Source organism: Gigantopelta aegis, chromosome 10 (assembly GCF_016097555.1).
Source record: "Gigantopelta aegis isolate Gae_Host chromosome 10, Gae_host_genome, whole genome shotgun sequence".
NCBI lineage: Eukaryota > Metazoa > Mollusca > Gastropoda > Neomphalida > Peltospiridae > Gigantopelta > Gigantopelta aegis.
This window is the reverse complement of record NC_054708.1, coordinates 18,927,344-18,946,716: the sequence shown is the minus strand read 5'-3', so window position 1 is coordinate 18,946,716 and position 19,373 is coordinate 18,927,344. Positions and strand designations below refer to the sequence as shown.

At 35.9% G+C, this 19,373-nt stretch overlaps 1 protein-coding gene across 2 annotated transcripts in view; it reads left to right on the top strand.

Annotated features, from left to right (window-relative positions):
- The window catches only part of LOC121384607 (ectonucleoside triphosphate diphosphohydrolase 2-like), a 43,927-nt gene extending 32,810 nt beyond the window's left edge, over positions 1-11,117 (top strand). For both annotated transcript variants that reach the window (XM_041515068.1, XM_041515069.1), the window contains exons 9-12: positions 3,391-3,537; positions 6,106-6,225; positions 7,735-7,869; positions 9,558-11,117. In XM_041515068.1, coding sequence (XP_041371002.1) covers positions 3,391-3,537; positions 6,106-6,225; positions 7,735-7,869; positions 9,558-9,788 — 633 coding nt within the window. In that variant the 3' untranslated portion in view covers positions 9,789-11,117. The remainder of the gene's footprint in view (positions 1-3,390; positions 3,538-6,105; positions 6,226-7,734; positions 7,870-9,557) is intronic.
- Positions 11,118-19,373: the final 8,256 nt, after the last annotated feature.

The window sequence follows — 19,373 nt, the reverse complement described above, 5'->3', positions numbered from 1 at the left end:
TGATGCTATGTAATTTCCTGTCTATTTGTGTGTGTTTGTTGAGTGTGCCAATGGAATTTAGGGTTTTTCATCAGTGTCTCACTACTGGTACATCAAAGGTGATGCTATGTAATTTCCTGTCTATTTGTGTGTGTGTTGAGTGTACCAATCGAATTTAGTGTTTTTCATCAGTGTCTCACTACTGGTACATCAAAGGTGATGCTATGTAATTTCCTGTCTGTTAGTGTGTGTGTTGAGTGTGCCAATGAAATTTAGGGTTTTTCATCAGTGTCTCACTACTGGTACATCAAAGGTGATGCTATGTAATTTCCTGTCTATTTGTGTGTGTGTTGAGTGTGCCAATGGAATTTAGGGTTTTTCATCAGTGTCTCACTACTGGTACATCAAAGGTGATGCTATGTAATTTCCTGTCTATTTGTGTGTGTTTGTTGAGTGTGCCAATGGAATTTAGGGTTTTTCATCAGTGTCTCACTACTGGTACATCAAAGGTGATGCTATGTAATTTCCTGTCTATTTGTGTGTGTGTTGAGTGTACCAATCGAATTTAGTGTTTTTCATCAGTGTCTCACTACTGGTACATCAAAGGTGATGCTATGTAATTTCCTGTCTATTTGTGTGTGTATGTTGAGTGTGCCAATGGAATTTAGGGTTTTTCATCGGTGTCTCACTACTGGTACATCAAAGGTGATGCTATGTAATTTCCTGTCTGTTTGTGTGTGTGTTGAGTGTGCCAATGGAATTTAGGGTTTTTCATCAGTGTCTCACTACTGGTACATCAAAGGTGATGCTATGTAATTTCCTGTCTATTTGTGTGTGTGTTGAGTGTGCCAATGGAATTTAGGGTTTTTCATCAGTGTCTCACTACTGGTACATCAAAGGTGATGCTATGTAATTTCCTGTCTATTTGTGTGTGTGTTGAGTGTGCCAATGGAATTTAGGGTTTTTCATCAGTGTCTCACTACTGGTACATCAAAGGTGATGCTATGTAATTTCCTGTCTATTTGTGTGTGTGTTGAGTGTGCCAATGGAATTTAGGGTTTTTCATCAGTGTCTCACTACTGGTACATCAAAGGTGATGCTATGTAATTTCCTGTCTATTTGTGTGTGTGTTGAGTGTGCCAATGGAATTTAGGGTTTTTCATCAGTGTCTCACTACTGGCACATCAAAGGTGATGCTATGTAATTTCCTGTCTATTTGTGTGTTTGTTGAGTGTGCCAATGGAATTTAGGGTTTTTCATCAGTGTCTCACTACTGGTACATCAAAGGTGATGCTATGTAATTTCCTGTCTATTTGTGTGTGTGTTGAGTGTGCCAATGGAATTTAGGGTTTTTCATCAGTGTCTCACTACTGGTACATCAAAGGTGATGCTATGTAATTTCCTGTCTATTTGTGTGTGTGTTGAGTGTGCCAATGGAATTTAGGGTTTTTCATCAGTGTCTCACTACTGGTACATCAAAGGTGATGCTATGTAATTTCCTGTCTATTTGTGTGTGTGTTGAGTGTGCCAATGGAATTTAGGGTTTTTCATCAGTGTCTCACTACTGGTACATCAAAGGTGATGCTATGTAATTTCCTGTCTATTTGTGTGTGTGTTGAGTGTGCCAATGGAATTTAGGGGTTTTCATCAGTGTCTCACTACTGGTACATCAAAGGTGATGCTATGTAATTTCCTGTCTATTTGTGTGTGTGTTGAGTGTGCCAATGGAATTTAGGGGTTTTCATCAGTGTCTCACTACTGGTACATCAAAGGTGATGCTATGTAATTTCCTGTCTATTTGTGTGTGTGTTGAGTGTGCCAATGGAATTTAGGGGTTTTCATCAGTGTCTCACTACTGGTACATCAAAGGTGATGCTATGTAATTTCCTGTCTATTTGTGTGTGTGTTGAGTGTGCCAATGGAATTTAGGGTTTTTCATCAGTGTCTCACTACTGGTACATCAAAGGTGATGCTATGTAATTTCCTGTCTATTTGTGTGTGTGTTGAGTGTGCCAATGGAATTTAGGGTTTTTCATATCCTAATCGGTGCCCCACAACTGGTGAAGGTGATGCTATGTGATGTCCTGTCTATGTCTATGTTTGTGTGTTGAGTGTGTCAATGTAATTGATGGTTTTTCATATCCTAATCAGTGCCTCATAACTGGTATGTCAAAGGTCATGTTATGTAATTTCCTGTCTATTGAGGTGAGATGATGCTATGTGATGTCCTGTCTATGTGTACATGTATGTGTGTGTGTTGAGTGTGTCAATGGAATTTAGTGTTTTTCATATCCTAGTCAGTGCCCCACAACTGGTATGTCAAAGGTGATGCTATGTAATTTCCTGTCTGTGTGTGTATTTTATTAAAGGGACATACCCTAGTTTTTAAACACTAACGCATATTTTTTACTATTATGGCCGTTTTTGATAACTTAAATCATACTTTACTTAGACTATATGGCTTAGATTATTAATTTCCGTACATTCGAAGTGTTTTTTGGTCTTCCTGATGTTTTCAATACAACAAAATGCATTTCTCATATATTTAAAAACGCATATGCGTCTGAGAAGTAACAGCTATGGAGTCGAGTTTTAGTCTATTTTAGAGGGTACTTCACCATTTCAAAGTCACAAACTCATGTTTCACTCAATTGTAACTTTATCCAAATGTGTTACAGGTTTGTAGATTTAACTAAACTTAGTGTTAATTTTCACGGGTTTAAACTAGGGTATGTCCCTTTAACATGAGTACTTGGTAGCCTCTTTTGTGTCAGCAGGTTTCCTCTTATTCTCAGTACAGACCAAAGGTAAAAATAACCCTATATTAAATATCGATTAGATGGTTTTTTAAAATGTGCTGAGGTGTTGTTAACCTGACTACTGGATTAATTTTTTAGAAAAACCATGTTGAGGGGACCGTACAAATTTATAACTTGTACTCAAAATATTTTCACTTCAATTTTTTTTTTTATAAATACGTAAAATAAAGGCTGATAAGAAAGCTTTCTGGATTTATTCAGATTTAATATTTCCTTCTGTTTGTTTAAAAGTTTCTATAATATTCTCTGCATTATTGAAAAGTGGCTAATTTGAAGAACATTGTATTAGCCAATTACTAAAAGTTGTAACCACATAGTATGAAAATTAGCAAATGGCTCATTTGGTAATGGACAGGGTGAGATTGTTTTTCGTCACCCTTTGCGACTGAATTTGATACATTTGTGAATCAGATAATCAAAAACGTTTCATGAAATAGTGGCAATTTAACTAGGCACATTCAGCAAATATGTTTGTTTTTAATACCAGTATGTTTATATTAAATCGTGTAAAGCAAAAAAATTAATTACTGATATTTTATCCAGTTTGTCTTCTCAAGTTTGACAGTTATTCAGATTGTTTTTTGTATTTCAGAATGTTTCGTATGTATTTAAAGGAGAGAGCAATGCTACAAAATGTCAAGCTCTCGTTCGAAAGAATCTGTTCAACTTCAAAAAGTGCCGATTTCCCAGTTGTTCATTTAATGACCAGTTTCAGCCACCAGTAAATGGCAACTTTTACGTGAGTTCAGTTTACTTTGAATTATTCAGCTCACAGAACATTTCGGGCTGCTTGTTTTTATGACCTTGTATAGCAGAGTGTTTATTGTTGTTACTGTCACCATTTTCTTTTCTGTCATATATTAAACAGCCTTCAAAATAAATCATGAACAATATGTCGGGTCTCATGTCGGTAAAGTCTTGGTGTTTTCCCAGAACCGATATTTCTTTCGAAATCAAGTTTTTGTAATGCAAATTGCAATGTGTATTTTTTTTTTTTTTTCTCTCATGGGGCAGACCTATACCCACACAAAATAAAAATATATTTCTTATGATTCTAAAAATTCTTTCCACCCTGGTTAGAGGACAGGCTTTTTTGTAATAGGGAAAGGTGAATAATAAAAAAAAATTAAAACAAATTCTTACAGACACCCATTTTAATACTTTTTGTGACACCAAATGGCCAATATGTATTTCTGTGCTGGGGTGTTGTTAAACATTCATTCATTCATTCATTCATTCATTTTTACCGGCCTCGGTGGCGTCGTGGTAGGCCTTCGGTCTACAGGCTGGTAGGTACTGGGTTCGGGTCCCAGTTGAGGCATGGGATTTTTAATTCAGATACCGACTCCAAACCCTTAGTGAGTGCTCCGCAAGGCTCAATGGGTAGGTGTAAACCACTTGCACCAACCAGTGACCCATAACTGGTTCAACAAAGGCCATGGTTTGTGCTATCCTGCTTGTGGGAAGCGCAAATAAAAGATCCCTTTCTGCTAATCGGAAAGAGTAGCCCATGTAGTGGCGACAGCGGGTTTCCTCTCAAGTCTATGTGGTCCTTAACCATATGTCTGACGCCATATAACCGTAAATAAAATGTGTTGAGTGCGTCATTTAATAAAACATTTTTTTCTTTCTTTCATTCATTCATTCATTCATTCCATTTTAATTGCATTAACATCTTGCAGAATTTCATCTCATGGAAATTAAGTGGGCGCTGAATTTTATTGACCATAAATCCAAAATCTGTCTGGTGTTTAGTCAATTCTAATTGGCAACCTATTTTACATTCTTGTTAAATTTTAAAAACCGAAGAAGTGACCTAATCAGTTACAACTGAGAAACACCATTTATTATATAACATTTAGTGAAATATCTTAAAATATCAGTGAAATAAAGGTGTTATCAGTCACTCAGTGACGATAACACATTTTAGAGTGAAAATTTCACTATTTCACTCTAAAATGTGTTATCGTCACTGTAGAAAGTGTTATCTTCACTGTAAGAAAGCCGGAACTATTTTGCTGCTGGCATTTTTAAAAATAAAGGTAAATTGCCAAAAGTTATATAATAAATAGAAAATTTCATGGTTTTCTTTCAAATATGATTTATATCTCATCTCGTGAAGTTTGCAATCATATCACACTCGTAGCACAAGTGCGACTCATGAGATATGATTGCAAACTTCAGTCGATGAGACATAAATCATATATGACAAAAAACATGAAATATCATCTATGTAACCTATTAACCGGTTACACTGACTACAGCTTATTTTGAGGGCTGATATAACACCTATTAGTCACTACTTGAACAGTATGCTAGCATGATAGTGAACTAAAAAGTAAACTTTTAAATTTAAAAAATCTGATTGTTCACAAATATTTTTAGAGCTTATCTAGAATTGATCACATGGGGTGGGGGTTGGGGCAGGAGGCAATATCTTTATATTGTATTCACAACCCTTAAAATAAAATTTTATTTGAATGATGTATGCTTACTGGAAAATTTGTGAGAGACCCATAAGCTTATAATAACAATTATATATCCTCCCCCTGAGATCAGTTCTGATAAAACCCTTAGCAGTATATAATAATTACACACTATCCCCCCACCCCATGATATTTTCTGATAAAACCCTTAGCAGTATATAATAATTTTACTCCGTCCCCTCACCCTATGATCAATTCTGATAAAACCCTTAGCAGTATATAACAATTACACTGTCTTCCCCCACCCAATGAGCAATTCTGATAAAACCCTTAGCAGTATATAATAATTATACTCTATCCCCCCACTCCATGATCAATTCTGATAAAACCCTTAGCAGTATTTAATAATTACACTGTCTCCCACCATGATCAATTGTAATAAAACCTTTAGCAGGATATAATAATTACACTGTCCTCTCCACCCCCAATCCCATGATCAATTCTGAAAAAGCCCTCCCCATGATCAATTTTGTAAAAACCCTTAGCAGTATACAATAATTACACTCTAAACCCCCCCCCCCCCCCCCCCCCAATCCCATGATCAGTTTTGATAAAGCCCCCCACCCCACGCCATGATCAATTCTAAAAACAACCCGTAGCAGTATATAATAATTACACTAAACCACCACCACCCCCAATCCCATGATCAATTCTGATAAAGCCACCACCCCATGATCAGTTCTGATAAAAACCCTAAGCAGTATGTATGTAGAAGACGTATATTTTTATTAAGTGAAAACTGCCTGGAAAGTAAAACATATCTAATCATCTTACAGTGACCGTACTATGGTGATGCTGATTTCTTTCTCTATTTTTTAAAGGCATTTTCTTCATTTTATTATGTGACGAGCTTCCTAAACCTGACAGATGGGACGAGACAGTTTAGTATGGAAGACTTCCAGAAGACTTTGTCATCATTATGCGACAAAACCTGGGCAGAGGTGTGTACACTCAAATATAGGCCTACCAGCTACTCACTTGCAGATTAGGGCCTCCACAACAAGGCAGAAAAAAATAAAAAAAGGAGCACTCTCGTTTCATTATATTTTTTACGTCATTTTGCCAGATGCTTGCTGCCGGTTACATTTATAGGGCTATGAGACATGGAGAGAAAACAAAAGTCGATTGTGTGGAATGCAATACAATGGCATAGTTTGGCATCCATGTTCAGCATCTGAATTAAGATGCATAATGCTATTTTAATTGTTTCCTTAGTCTTATTATCATCACTAATGCTGATTGATCATTAGTGTAAGTGTCGAATACTTGAGTCCAATATTTTGGACTCGTGTAAGTGTCAAGTACTTGAGTCCAGTATTTTGGACTCGTGTAAGTGTCAAGTACTTGAGTCCAGTATTTTGGACTCCTGTAAGTGTCGAGTACTTGAGTCCAATATTTTGGACTCGTGTAAGTGTCAAGTACTTGAGTCCAGTATTTTGGACTCGTGTAAGTGTCAAGTACTTGAGTCCAGTATTTTGGACTCCTGTAAGTGTCGAGTACTTGAGTCCAATATTTTGGACTCGTGTAAGTGTCAAGTACTTGAGTCCAGTATTTTGGACTCGTGTAAGTGTCGAGTACTTGAGTCCAGTATTTTGGACTCGTGTAAGTGTTGAGTAATCGAGTCCAATATCTTGGACTCGTGGAGGCCCAAACTACTGGTACTATTCCACATCGAGTATCAAAACATGCACATTAACACCCTAATGTAAAATCACTTTTTCTGTGGTCTAATTTTCATGGACTAGTGCAGCAGTAGCGGATCCAGGGGGGTCCAGGGGTTTGGACCCCACCCCCCTTTTTGGGAAATTCGAGCATAATGTGTTCAGCTGTAAGAAGCGCGCTGTGTAAAAGAAGAGATGAGTCATCGCATTTGGACCCCCCCCCCTTTTTAGAAATCCTGCATCTGCCTGTGCAGTCAATAAATTTAAGAACACTACAAAGATATAAAAATGTGTACATATACACATTTTTATACCACTTTTTTCACTTCACAAATTAAGATGGTATTTAAGTGTGTGGGTTTTTTTTTTTTCAAAGTCACAAACATTTTAAGTCTATAAAAATAAAGGGATTTCACAGTAGCAGGCAATCACAAAATGTACAGGCTGTCCTCATACTTCCATGTTTTTGTTACTATTGTCAATGCATTTTATAAAATTGACATTTGCAATGGGGTATTTCTTGTGGTTTAGTTTTACAAATCTTGAATATTCTTTATGACACAATGAAACCACTCTAAAACGGACACTCTTGGTACCAATGAAAATGTCCGGTTTAAGAAGGATCAGGTATAGAGAGGTTAAATACAGTATTGATTTTTAAAAAGGGACTCTGTAACACGTCCGGTTTTGACGGAATTCCGGTTTACAGAGGGTCTGATTTTGAGAGGTTTCACTGTATTTATATAATAATTATATTTGTTGTTAATCAGGCGCATCTTTGCATTTCAGGTGGAACAAATGGTGGCTGTACAAAATCAGTCCAAGCCATATTACTGTTTCCAAGCAACCTTTATTAATATATTGCTCACCAAAGGATATAAGTTTAATTCTACGAATTGGCACACACTGAAATTTGTCCAGAAGGTAGGATAATAATATATATTTGTTTTAGTCCCATATTTTATCAGACTAAAAGTCATCCATCCAACAGATATACTGAATGTGGTTTCACTTTGAATTAATACTTATTCTACACTTATGAAAGATAAAAACATACTTAACATGTCAATGATATTTGCTCAATATTGAACCGACAATTAATTTTGATAGGGTTGAAGGTGCTAAATAATTAATTCACTGCATATCATAATCTAATGAGTCACAATCCATAGCTCACACAACTGTTGATGACAATTATTTGTAAAACGCAACTCTTTAAGTGTTCAAACATTCACTTTACTCAGGGAGCAGGATGTAGCCTAGTGGTAGAGTGCTCGCTCAATGTACAGTCGGTCTGGGATCGATCCCCGTCGGTGGGTCCATTGGGCTATTTCTCGTTCCAGCCAGTGCACCACGACTGGCATATCAAAGGCCGTGGTATGTACTACCCTGTCTATGGGATGGTGCATATAAAACATCCCTTGCTGCTAATCGAAAAGAGTAACTCATGAAGTGGCGACAGCGGGTTTCCTCTCAATATCCGTGTGGTCCTTAACCATATGTCTGACGATCTATAACCGTAAATAAAATGTGTTGAGTGCATAGTTAAATAAAACATTTCCTTCCTTCAATTTACTCAGAAATCTTAATATGATGCACGTTTGCATGTCACTACGATAAATTTGGTCATAGAAGACATGGGACACCCAACTGAGTAGAGACTGTGTGTTAGAGACAATCAGTATAAAAGATCTCAATAAAGCAAAGCGAATGTTAAAAAATCTAAAAACATCTTAAGTAAAAAAAATTCAGAGCAAGCTAGGTGTGAAGCACATTTGACTGGAGCCCTGGGGCCTAATTCACAAAGCTCTGCTAGACAACAAAGCATCCTCTTTGCAAGTCTTTTAGCATTGCACTGCGAGTTCTCAATGTTACAAGAGTTTAGTGAATTAGGTCCCAGTTCTGACCTCCTTCAGCTTGTGTGCTCAAACTGGGATTTAACGTGTTACGGCTTGATTTAGCTCAGTCAGTAGAGCACTCGCCTGAGGTACTTGCGTCCAATAATTGAACCCTCTCTGGGGTTGGTTTTTTTGCCCCATTCCAACTGATATCCCATGATTGGTCAATAAAAAGCTGTTGTACATGCTATCCTGTCTGTGGGAAAGTGCATATAAAAGATCCCTTGGAAAAATTTAGCCAGTTTTGTCTGAAGACTACAAGTCAAAATTACCAAAAATGTTCAACATCCAGCAGGTAACAATTACTTTATTATTGTGCTATATCCCGAGTTTGCTGCCATTGTTAAGATGTTGCCGACTAACTGAGACTTTTTAATAACTATAAATATATGTTAAATACTTTTTATAACATATTAGTGGCTGTATATTGAATGTGTTTCTGATCATCTTAATGTTTGTACTAGACAAAGTTCATCTTATTTCCTAATATATATATATATTTTTTTTTTTTGTATGTATGTATGAAATTATTGGGAGTCAAAATTCATTTTGAGCAACTTAAACCAGCAGGACGATCAGATACCTTGAATAGTTTTATTTGTTACAGAATTTTATTATTAACATCTAACAATGGCAGCAAACTCAGGACAGACCATTTAAAGAAAATAAGCTAAAGTTCTATAATGTCTAGCGGTAATGGTGTTCTATTTTCAGCTGGCTGGCACGGATGTGGGATGGTCTTTGGGCTTCATGCTTCAAGAGAGCAATGGGATTCCTGCGAAAACGGTGAAAGTTTTAATATCTACGCTGACTTTTTCTCTTCTCTTGGCTCTGTTTGTCATCTTCATTCTCCTTGCAGTCGGCTTTGCCATCCACTCCAGAAAACAACAAAGACTTGAACGCAGTCAGCAGTATCGAAAGCTACCAGAGTATGGCAGTTTGTAGTTGGAAGGGTGACCGTGTTGTTACTCTGGTTGTATATGAAGGGTTCATTTCCAACTTTTCAATAAATCCATCTACGTCATTTTGAGAAAAACATGGTTTCGCTGAGACATGACGTAGTGTATGTCTCACGAACCACAGTTTTAAGATTCTGTTTAATTCTGTTGAATCACATTTTGATGGATATTCTATCATTGTATCGCTGAGTTGTACTAATTTAAGTATGTCTTCATTGTTGACTCTAAAATTTTGAAATTAGTTAATATTACATTTTGGAAATTAACTCTTCATATGCTCAAGATGGGCAATTTTATTTTTACAATTAGTTATAATCAATATGTTTGTGTGGGTTTTTTAAAAGTAAAATTTAACAAATGCAAATCACATTATTTTAATGGGTAAATGTAAACTAAGTGTCAAGAAAGTCAATGTTATGAATGAGGTCGGGCCTATTTTATTTTATAGATGTAAGGGGAGGTAATGCAGTAGTTATTTAATTTAATTTAAAAAAAAATTATATAAAGGTTTGATTAAAGTATTGCTTTACATGGAATGGAGAGTTGGATGTTGTCTCTTGACAGTGGTCATGTTTCTGTATAAATTATGATACAAATTATTTCTGCAATTTTCTTATATTAGTATTGTACGATTATCTCAAGCCAGGTTTAAATTAGATCATTCATTTCATTTCAACTTATTTTCGTGCTTATATCCAATTAAGGTTCAAGCACGCTGTCCTGAACACACACCTCAGCTATCTGGGCTGTCTGTCCAGGACAGTTTGTTAGTGGTTGGTAAGAGAGAGAGAAGAGGGTGTAGTGGCCTTACACCTACCCATTGAGCCCATAAGAACTCACTCTGGTGTTGGAGCTGGTACCAAACTGCGAACCCTGTACCTACCAGCCTGTAGTTTGATGGCTTAAACAGATTGTGTAGGCCATACACCATTGAGATCATTTTATTAGAGGAGGACTCCACTATAAGATACAATGAAACTTTGTTTTAGGGTGTGGGTTTTTTCAGTAAATAGAATGCCCCAGAAATATGTTATGATAGTGTCAGGGTTGAGGCCCTAAATTCACTACCTTACAAAGTACATAGTAAACAATATACTAATACATGTATATAAAAAAAAGAGCAGTGACAAAAGTGGAAATAAAAAGAAGATTGAAAGGAGAAAATGAAATTATAGATATACTTCCAAACTGGCGTCGTACTTAAAATTATATATATATAATAATCAAAAAGTGTATGTTTTTCTCTACATGACAGGCTTGTTTCGTGAGAGAGTTGAATTATTGCTCTCACTCATCAGATGTAGATTTAATTACACCGTCAACGGAAAGCTGATGACGTAATGGACTCTGTGACGTCGAGGTTACGTCACTATGCAGGTCTATAGGTGATGTGTGGTATGCGCACAGAAGGTATTTGCGTCTGTGTCGACATGCTGATACGAGTTCATTCTTGGAGTTTAGTGTGCTGGTTTCAGGTTTATACATTATGAACAGTTTGTCCTTCAGGCAGAGGTTACATCTTTTGCTCGCTGGAGAGTATGATTTTGCTTTGGATAAAATTTTCCACTTAATGGTGTATGGGGTTAATCTATCCTTCAGTGTCCAAATGTACTGACTTAGCGCTGTTGCGTTCTTCTGTGTTGCGTTTTGAAAACTGCTCGTGTGCGCAGTATATCTCGTCTTAAATGTGTTCTCGGTCAAACCAACGTATGTTTCTTGCTTGTTGTTATCGAGTGTATTAACGGTAGCTTGATATATTACTCCTTTCTGCAAGCATTTGCCCTCAAGTGGACATTCAGCTCTTCGTCTACAGTTGCATTCTCTGGGGGGAACGGCGTCTTTGTCTCTGTGTTGTTGAAGTAGAGTTTTGTTATGCGCTGAAATTATTTTCCCAACATTAGGCATGCAGCTATAGCTAATTTTAACGGTGTTTCGATTTATAATTTTGTGGAGAGGGTTGCTTTTGGGAAAGCACTCATCGAGTAATCTGAGGAACTGGTGACCTACGTTGGTTTTCACGTTGGAGCTATATGGTGGGTTGTACCAGGTGATGTTTCTATTGCGGTTGTTTCTGCGTCTGTTGTTTTCTGCTGTTGGGGTGTATTTGAGGTTATAGTTATATCCGCTTTTGAGTAAGGCTTCCTTATATGGGCGTTTCGCTTCTTCAAAGATGCACTCATTCGAAGATATATCAGAAAGCCTTTTATTTATTGTTTTTGGTATACTGCGGATGATATTTGGAGGGTGGTTGCTCTTGTTGTGGATGTATAAAGGTGTGTTGTTTGGTTTCATATAGGGTTTGACTGAGCTCTTTTCAAGATCTAGAGTTACGTCTAAGTAATCTACAGATTTTTTGTTGGCGACTATGGTGATCTTGAGTTTATGGTTTGCAAATATTCTGCAAATATCTTTTTTGATTATCTCTATGGTTCTCGGTGACTCATTGAATGCAGCTAGGCCATCATTGCGATATAGTCCTATATTGTTGCCGTATTTGGCTTGTAGTTCTGAAAGAAGAAAGAGCCCGACTATTTCGCAAATTTCTGCTCCATCGTAACTACCCATAGTTACATCAAACCGTGATTGTTTGCCTCTTTTGCACCATGCCTTGCTGTTGTTAAATAGCAGTGAATTTCTTGCTTGTAATATTATTTCCATCTCATCGCTAGAAATATCGTCGAATTTGGATGCGAACTGTAGGGCTTGTTTCACGAGATTTTCTGTTATGGACGGATAAAAATCACATATGTCGAAACATATGAAAGAATAGTTGGATTTATTGGATATTGCTTTAAACCACTTAATCACGTCTGACGTGTTCCTCCACTGGTTTGTTCTGGTTGTGTTCAGAATCTTTCTGTTGATTCTCTCTAAGATTTTTTGCTTATTATGCCAATTTCCAGTTTAGATGGGTTTATTAGTCTACAGGTGGGTTTATTGGAGAAGTTTGGTTTGTGGTCTTTTATATTTTATATATATATAATAACTAAAGTACTAAGTGTCTCAGTTGTGACCTTCTAGAATTGTTAGCCAGGGTTCCCAATTGTCGTTTAATAACAGTTTCATTTAGTGTACTCTTTTGTAATTTTGATTTGTATATGTAATATTTTACGTTAACAATTAACCAATTTACAAATACATGTATATGTTTACTATTTATAATTCCAAATAAGACTGTGTTCCTATTTAACTGGATATAATCATGTTTTTGTAATAACCATCAGTGTTTCTGCCAGAAAGAAATTTTTGGGTATGGCGCTATGAAATCGAATGCAACCACAGTATGGGGGGTCTCCCCTAGAATGAAAATGGGTCAAGGTTAGGGTTAAGAAAATCATACAGTAATGATAAGAGTAATTAATTTTGTGAAAAAGTTAACTTTTTGGTCATACCCGTTTTACCCTCTGGCAGAAACCCTGACCATTCTTGTATAATACTCCAGAATTCAATGACTTTAGGACAGTCATAAAATAGATGCTGCAATGTTTCTGGCTCGTGTGAACAAAAGTTACACAGACTAGAATCAATCAGTTTTATTTTATGTAAAAAGGTATTTGTTGGTGTAATTCTATGTAAAACCTGGTACTGAAACCACAACAGTGTTCGGTCTTTCAAAGAGCAAAATGGTAAACTATAATATTTTGCCCATAATGCAGAGGTAAGAATCACACCCTTCCGCTGAATATTTCATTTGTGATGGAAGAACAATAGACGATTTATTTAGTATTTTGTAAAAGGTTTTACTTCCCAATTGGTCCTTTAGAAAGAATTTAATTTTCGATGGAAATACTGGATTTTTGCCTAAATTGAATGTTTGGTTATTTGTTTTTATTATATCACACATAAAGGATTTGACAGCCGTTAATAAAGAAGTATATTCTAAAAAAATTTACCTTATGTTATATTTTGCTTTAAAGGTATCAAAGTTCATGTATCGTCCTTCGTTATCTAATAAATCTTGTATAAATAATGTCTTTTTCAATATAGTGTTTATAAAATATTGGGTTTTTTTTGTCTATTAATATTTTATAATTATACCAAATATTAGAACTAACAAATGATCATTATTAAAGCCAAGTTTATGTTGCAGTATTAGCCAGCTATTTAATACATCTTTCCAAAACAAATTCTTGTTCTTTTTCTTAATTTGAATAAAATTATCCCCATATATTATTAATTGTTTAGTTGTTAAGCTTGTTACAGATTGAAAGAGAGTTGTCCAATTGGAATATGATAGAAATAATCTTCTTATACAAATCAATTTCAGTGCTGTTGTAAAATTATAACCTCTAACATTTTAATACCCCCAATCTTGTAATCTTGCACGTTTAATTTTATCTGGTTTATTTTGCCATATAAGATTGAAAATGATTTTATTTATTTATTTTAACAATTTCAGTGATGGATTTGGTAATGAAATTAATAAATGTGTTATTTTGGAAATAATGAGTTTTTACAACAACAATTAACCACTCTTTTATCGTATTTTTCATTTCAAGTATTTTTGGTTCAATATTTTGCAAAATAATTTCGTCCAAGTTAAGCGTAAAGTTTACACCTAATAAAATCAAGTGTTCTTCCCTCCCCCATTGTAGCTTCCATTTTGCTGGATGGAAAACCTCTTTTGAATTTTTTTTACTTCCTGTCCATATAATTTGAGACTTAGATTAGTTTATTTTCAAGCCAGAAACATCTACATATATATCTAATATTCATAATGTACTGTCCAGAGATTCAGGTGATCCATCTAAAATAAAGATTGTATCATCTGCATATTGAGATATAACTTTCCCCCATCTATGTTTACACCTTTAACATCTTTAGAGTTTCATAAATTGATCATTCAGTCCATCCAGATATCAATTGCAGAATTGATTTCAATCATGGGGCTATTTCAGAAAGCAAGTTTTAAAGTGCAAGAAAGTTGGTTTTTTATGGTACCGGTAGTTTACTTAGAAAGAAAATGGTATGAATGAAATATTGTGCATAATAAACAAAGCTTTAACTAATATATTTATTGTTTGTATGTAAGTTTTATGGTAGTTTACTTGCAAAAATGACATGACTAGAAAATTCTGAATTATGAACAAACAACGAAATAGGGCTTATCAAATGTTTACTTATTATAGTAAGTATCCAAGAGACACCTAGGTGTCAGCTTTCAAACTTGTTTTGGGGTTGTTGGGGTTTTTAACTGTAATTACAAATGAAAATTTATAGTAAGTAGTGTTGTATGGTTAAACATTATCCATGGTACCAACATAGTACCACTAAATATAAACAGCTGTAACATTAATAGAAATAGGTGAAAACTAAATACACCACTGCGACTGTCTGCTAGTTAATAAAGCTTAGGACAGATGTAATTTTAGTGGTTTAAATATGGACAATAACTCATCAGCAACCATCTATTGTTAACCAATTAGGATCGAGCTTTTAAACATGACCAGATAGTCAGCATGTGCAAATATGTTGCAAAAATTCATTTTATTTTTTAATTATCTTGAGAATATTAAATGGTCAGCAATATTTTGTTGCTCACCATTTAATAACATTCCTGATGTATGTTAACTACACCCCAATACTATAAAGTATTTTTATTTAGAAATACGTATTGTACATATTTGCATGCTTTCATTCACATTTTTATGTAGCAGGTTTCCTCAAATGAGAGTGGGACGTAGCCCAGAGGTACAGCACTCGTCACGGCCAGTGTATTATGACTGGTGTATCAATGGCTGTGGTATGTACTACCCTGTCTGTGGGATGGTGCATATAAAAGATTCCTTGCTGCTAATCGAAAAGAGTAGCCCATGAAGTGGCGACAGTGGGTTCCTCTCTCAATGTGTGGTCCTTAACCCATCTTCATAAATCAAGGCTAATATTCGTTCCTCGTATTCAACCTTGATACATGTCGTCAAGAAATCGTGCCACAAAATGCTTAAATTTCATTGGATGCGATGAGATCTGATTGCAACAAATCGCAACGCTCCTTATAGATTCCCTTGTTATTGTAAACAAAGATCGCAGTGTCAGCGTCCAGCAGTTAATTTTTGATATTGCTTTCAAGATTGTCACATGTTACCGATGCTGTGATTGGTCAGCGATGTCGTGTAAGGGACATAATCGGTTACAAATTTTCTTCCAATAGAGGGCGCTAGTAGTGGATATCAGTAATCTTGACTACATGTATCAAGGCTGAATGAATATTAGCCTTGATTTATGAAGATGTCTGACGCCATATAACCATACATAAAATGTGTTGAACGAGTTGTTAAATAAAATTTCTTTCTTTCATTCTTTTGCTCCAATGACTACAGTGAGAATTGCCAGTTTTGACATCCAATAGCCAATGATTAATTAATCAAATGTGCTTTAGTGGTGTCGTTAAATAAAACAAACTTTTCATAAATGTTTAATTTGCTGGATTCTTGGTTGTTAATTGTTGTGGAATTTTGTATGGTTTTAATAATATTTACCTCAGCTTTTTAATATTCCTTTTTGTCATATTTGTCGGCCAACATTTCACCTCTTCTCAATAATGGCACTATTCAGCATCTGGCAGGGCTGGGACATAGCCCATTGGTAAAGCGGTTGCCCGATGCATGGTCGGTCTAGGATCAATCCCTGTGGTGTGCCCATTCAGCTATTTCTCATTCCAGCCAGTGCACCACGACTGGTCTACTAAAGGCCATGGTATGTCCTATACTGTCTGTGGGATGGTGCATATCAAAGATTCCTTGGTACTAATAATTTTTTTTAGCAAGTTTCCTCTTCAAGACTATATGTCAAAATTACCAAATGTTTGACATCCAATAGTAAAGGCGAGACGAAGCTCAGTGGTAAAGTGCTCATTTGATGCATGGTCAGTTTGGGATTGATCCCCATCAGTGGGCCCATTGGGCTATTTCTCGCTCCAGCCAGTGCACGACGACTGGTACATCAAAGGCCATGGTATGTTCTGTCCCATCTATGGGATGGTGCATATAAAAGATCCCTTTGTGCTTATCGTAAAGAGTAGCCCATGAAGTGGTGGCAGCAGGTTTCCTCCCTCCCTCCCTCCATATCTGTGTGGTCCTTAACCATATCTCCGATGCCTATAACTGTAAATAAAATGTGTTGGGCGTGTCGTTAAATAAATCATTTCCTTCTTTCCAATAGTAAATCATTGTGCTCCAGTGGTGTGTCTAAATAAATAAACTTGTCTATTCAGCATGTGTTACATTCTGGTTTATTATACAGTAAAACCCCACCTAACGACCACCCCGGTTCAAAGACCACCCAACTAAAAAGATAAAATATTTTAAAGACTGAAATATTTCTTATTTTATAGTAAAACTACCAAAGTATTAAGACCACCCCGCTATTACAGATTACGACCAGTAAAGTCAGACCCAATGGTTTTCAGTGCATGTAACCACAGCATTTACTAGTCAAGTCACACGAGCGATAAACAATAAATAACGTGGTAATTGAAGGTATACGTGTTGCTCAATCTAGGAATGAAATAATCTCATATTTATTTCATTTCGAAAGACAAAGGTATTATTTTCGAACTAGGAAGTCAGTTAATTTTTGGAACGGCTCAGTCATTTTATTGTACAACTAGCACACAATAATGCTGAAAAGTAACAGTTATACAGAGTAACATGGTTTTTTTTATGAAAGCAAATGCCACACTAGTACAACAAATGGAACAATTAGCTGCAATCGGTTAAGCGAGACAGAATCCAGGTGTCTGTGTTACCTTTGGCACAATGGACATCCTAAAATGTTAGGAGGGTGTCATTTGTCTAGACAGGTGTTATCTCTATTGTGTTGTAATTAAGAAAAAGAACAGGTCCAAGCTCACAAATAACTGAAGCAGGTTTGACACTGGATTATTCTTGCATTTCAAAGTAAATGTTAATACACCGTTATCAGTTAACACCGGCAACCGAAAAGGAGGGGGAGACGCAAGATTCACAATCAGTATTTATTTACCAAACAATCATTTTGAATGTTAGCAATTCACTTCAGTATTAGGACCACTCCACTAAAGACCAATTTTAATAAATTGTTAAGTCGCAGTAGTGGGATTTCACTGTACATTGTTGGTACTATTATAGAGGATCTATTTCAAGATATTTATCGGGGTAAATCAAATAAAATTATACATCTTGTGAATGTCAGCATTATCGGTCTGTATTTTTTCAAAGATGTTTACAATGTAGTCCATTGTTAATTTTGATTGAATGGTTTGAATGTTCATGTTCTATTTTCACAATCGTACATTTATGCTTTTTAAATGTATCGACTCGACCATTATATTGTGTTTGATTATATATTTTCTTAATGTTATTAACTGGCTAATTTTAATTAAGAAATAAATATTTTACTTTATTTCATCGTTTTTCTTGTTTTTAAAAATGTTTCAGAAAATGGTTTGAGGTTTCCTCTATCATAAACTTAATTACTATACACTTTCCTACTGACAAAATTTGACAAAAAACAGAAAAACAAAAATTGTAAAGGCCTACAAATTGCAGTGACAAGTTGACATGTAACAAGAGTTGCTCAAATAATTACAGGAGGTATACAGACAGTCCTAATTCTGGGGTGGGATTTAGACACGAGGTATATAGACATAGTCCTAATTCAGGGGTGGGATTTAGACACGAGGTATATAGACCTAGTCCTAATTCAGGGGTGGGATTTAGACACGAGGTATACAGACAGTCCTAATTCAGGGGTGGGATTTAACTGTCAGTGCTTGGGTCGTAGGATCAAATCTATTCAGGCAGATCAGGGTACCATTGTTTTTTTAAATCTAACCAGTCCCAAAGGCTGTGGTATGTACTGTCCTGTAAATGGGAAGTGCATACAAAAGATCTCATCCTGCTTTTTCAGTAGTAGTCCATTGCGTTTCAGCAGATGGTTTCCTCTAATTATCTTTTTAAAAATCTTCACCCAGCAGTCACCAGGTCTAGGTGTTTCTTGTACCAGGGCAAAACATTGTTTTCGTCCGTTTTGCACTGGCAACTCTCAGTGGTATCATCTTTATGTGTAAAACATTATTTAATTACAGCAATTTCAACAGAATGAATGAATGTTCAACGACACCCCAGCACAAAAATACATAATGGCTACTGGTTGTCAGAAATAGGGCCTCCACGAGTCCAAAAAATATTGGACTCTGGTACTCAAGGGTCAAATTCGACCCAGCCCAGAGTACCCAACACTAGATGATAATGAGACTAAGGAATAAAGTAAAATGACATTATTGATCTCAATTCCAGCGCTGAACATGGGATGCCAAATAAAGTCTTTGTATTGCATTCAACATATTCAACTTTTGTTTTCCCTCCATGTCCAATAGCCTGATAATGTAATCGGATGCAAGCATATGGCAAAATGACGTAAAAAATTTCATTAAATGAGACTGCTCTTCCTTGCACGGGTTCTAAGAGTCCCGTAAGACTTGGCCCATACCAGAGTCTACTCGAAGACCCTAGTCAGAAAAGGTAAATTAAAAAAGTATTATTTTAAAATTTGACTCCAAATGGACCATTCACCCACATCCAAATTGTTT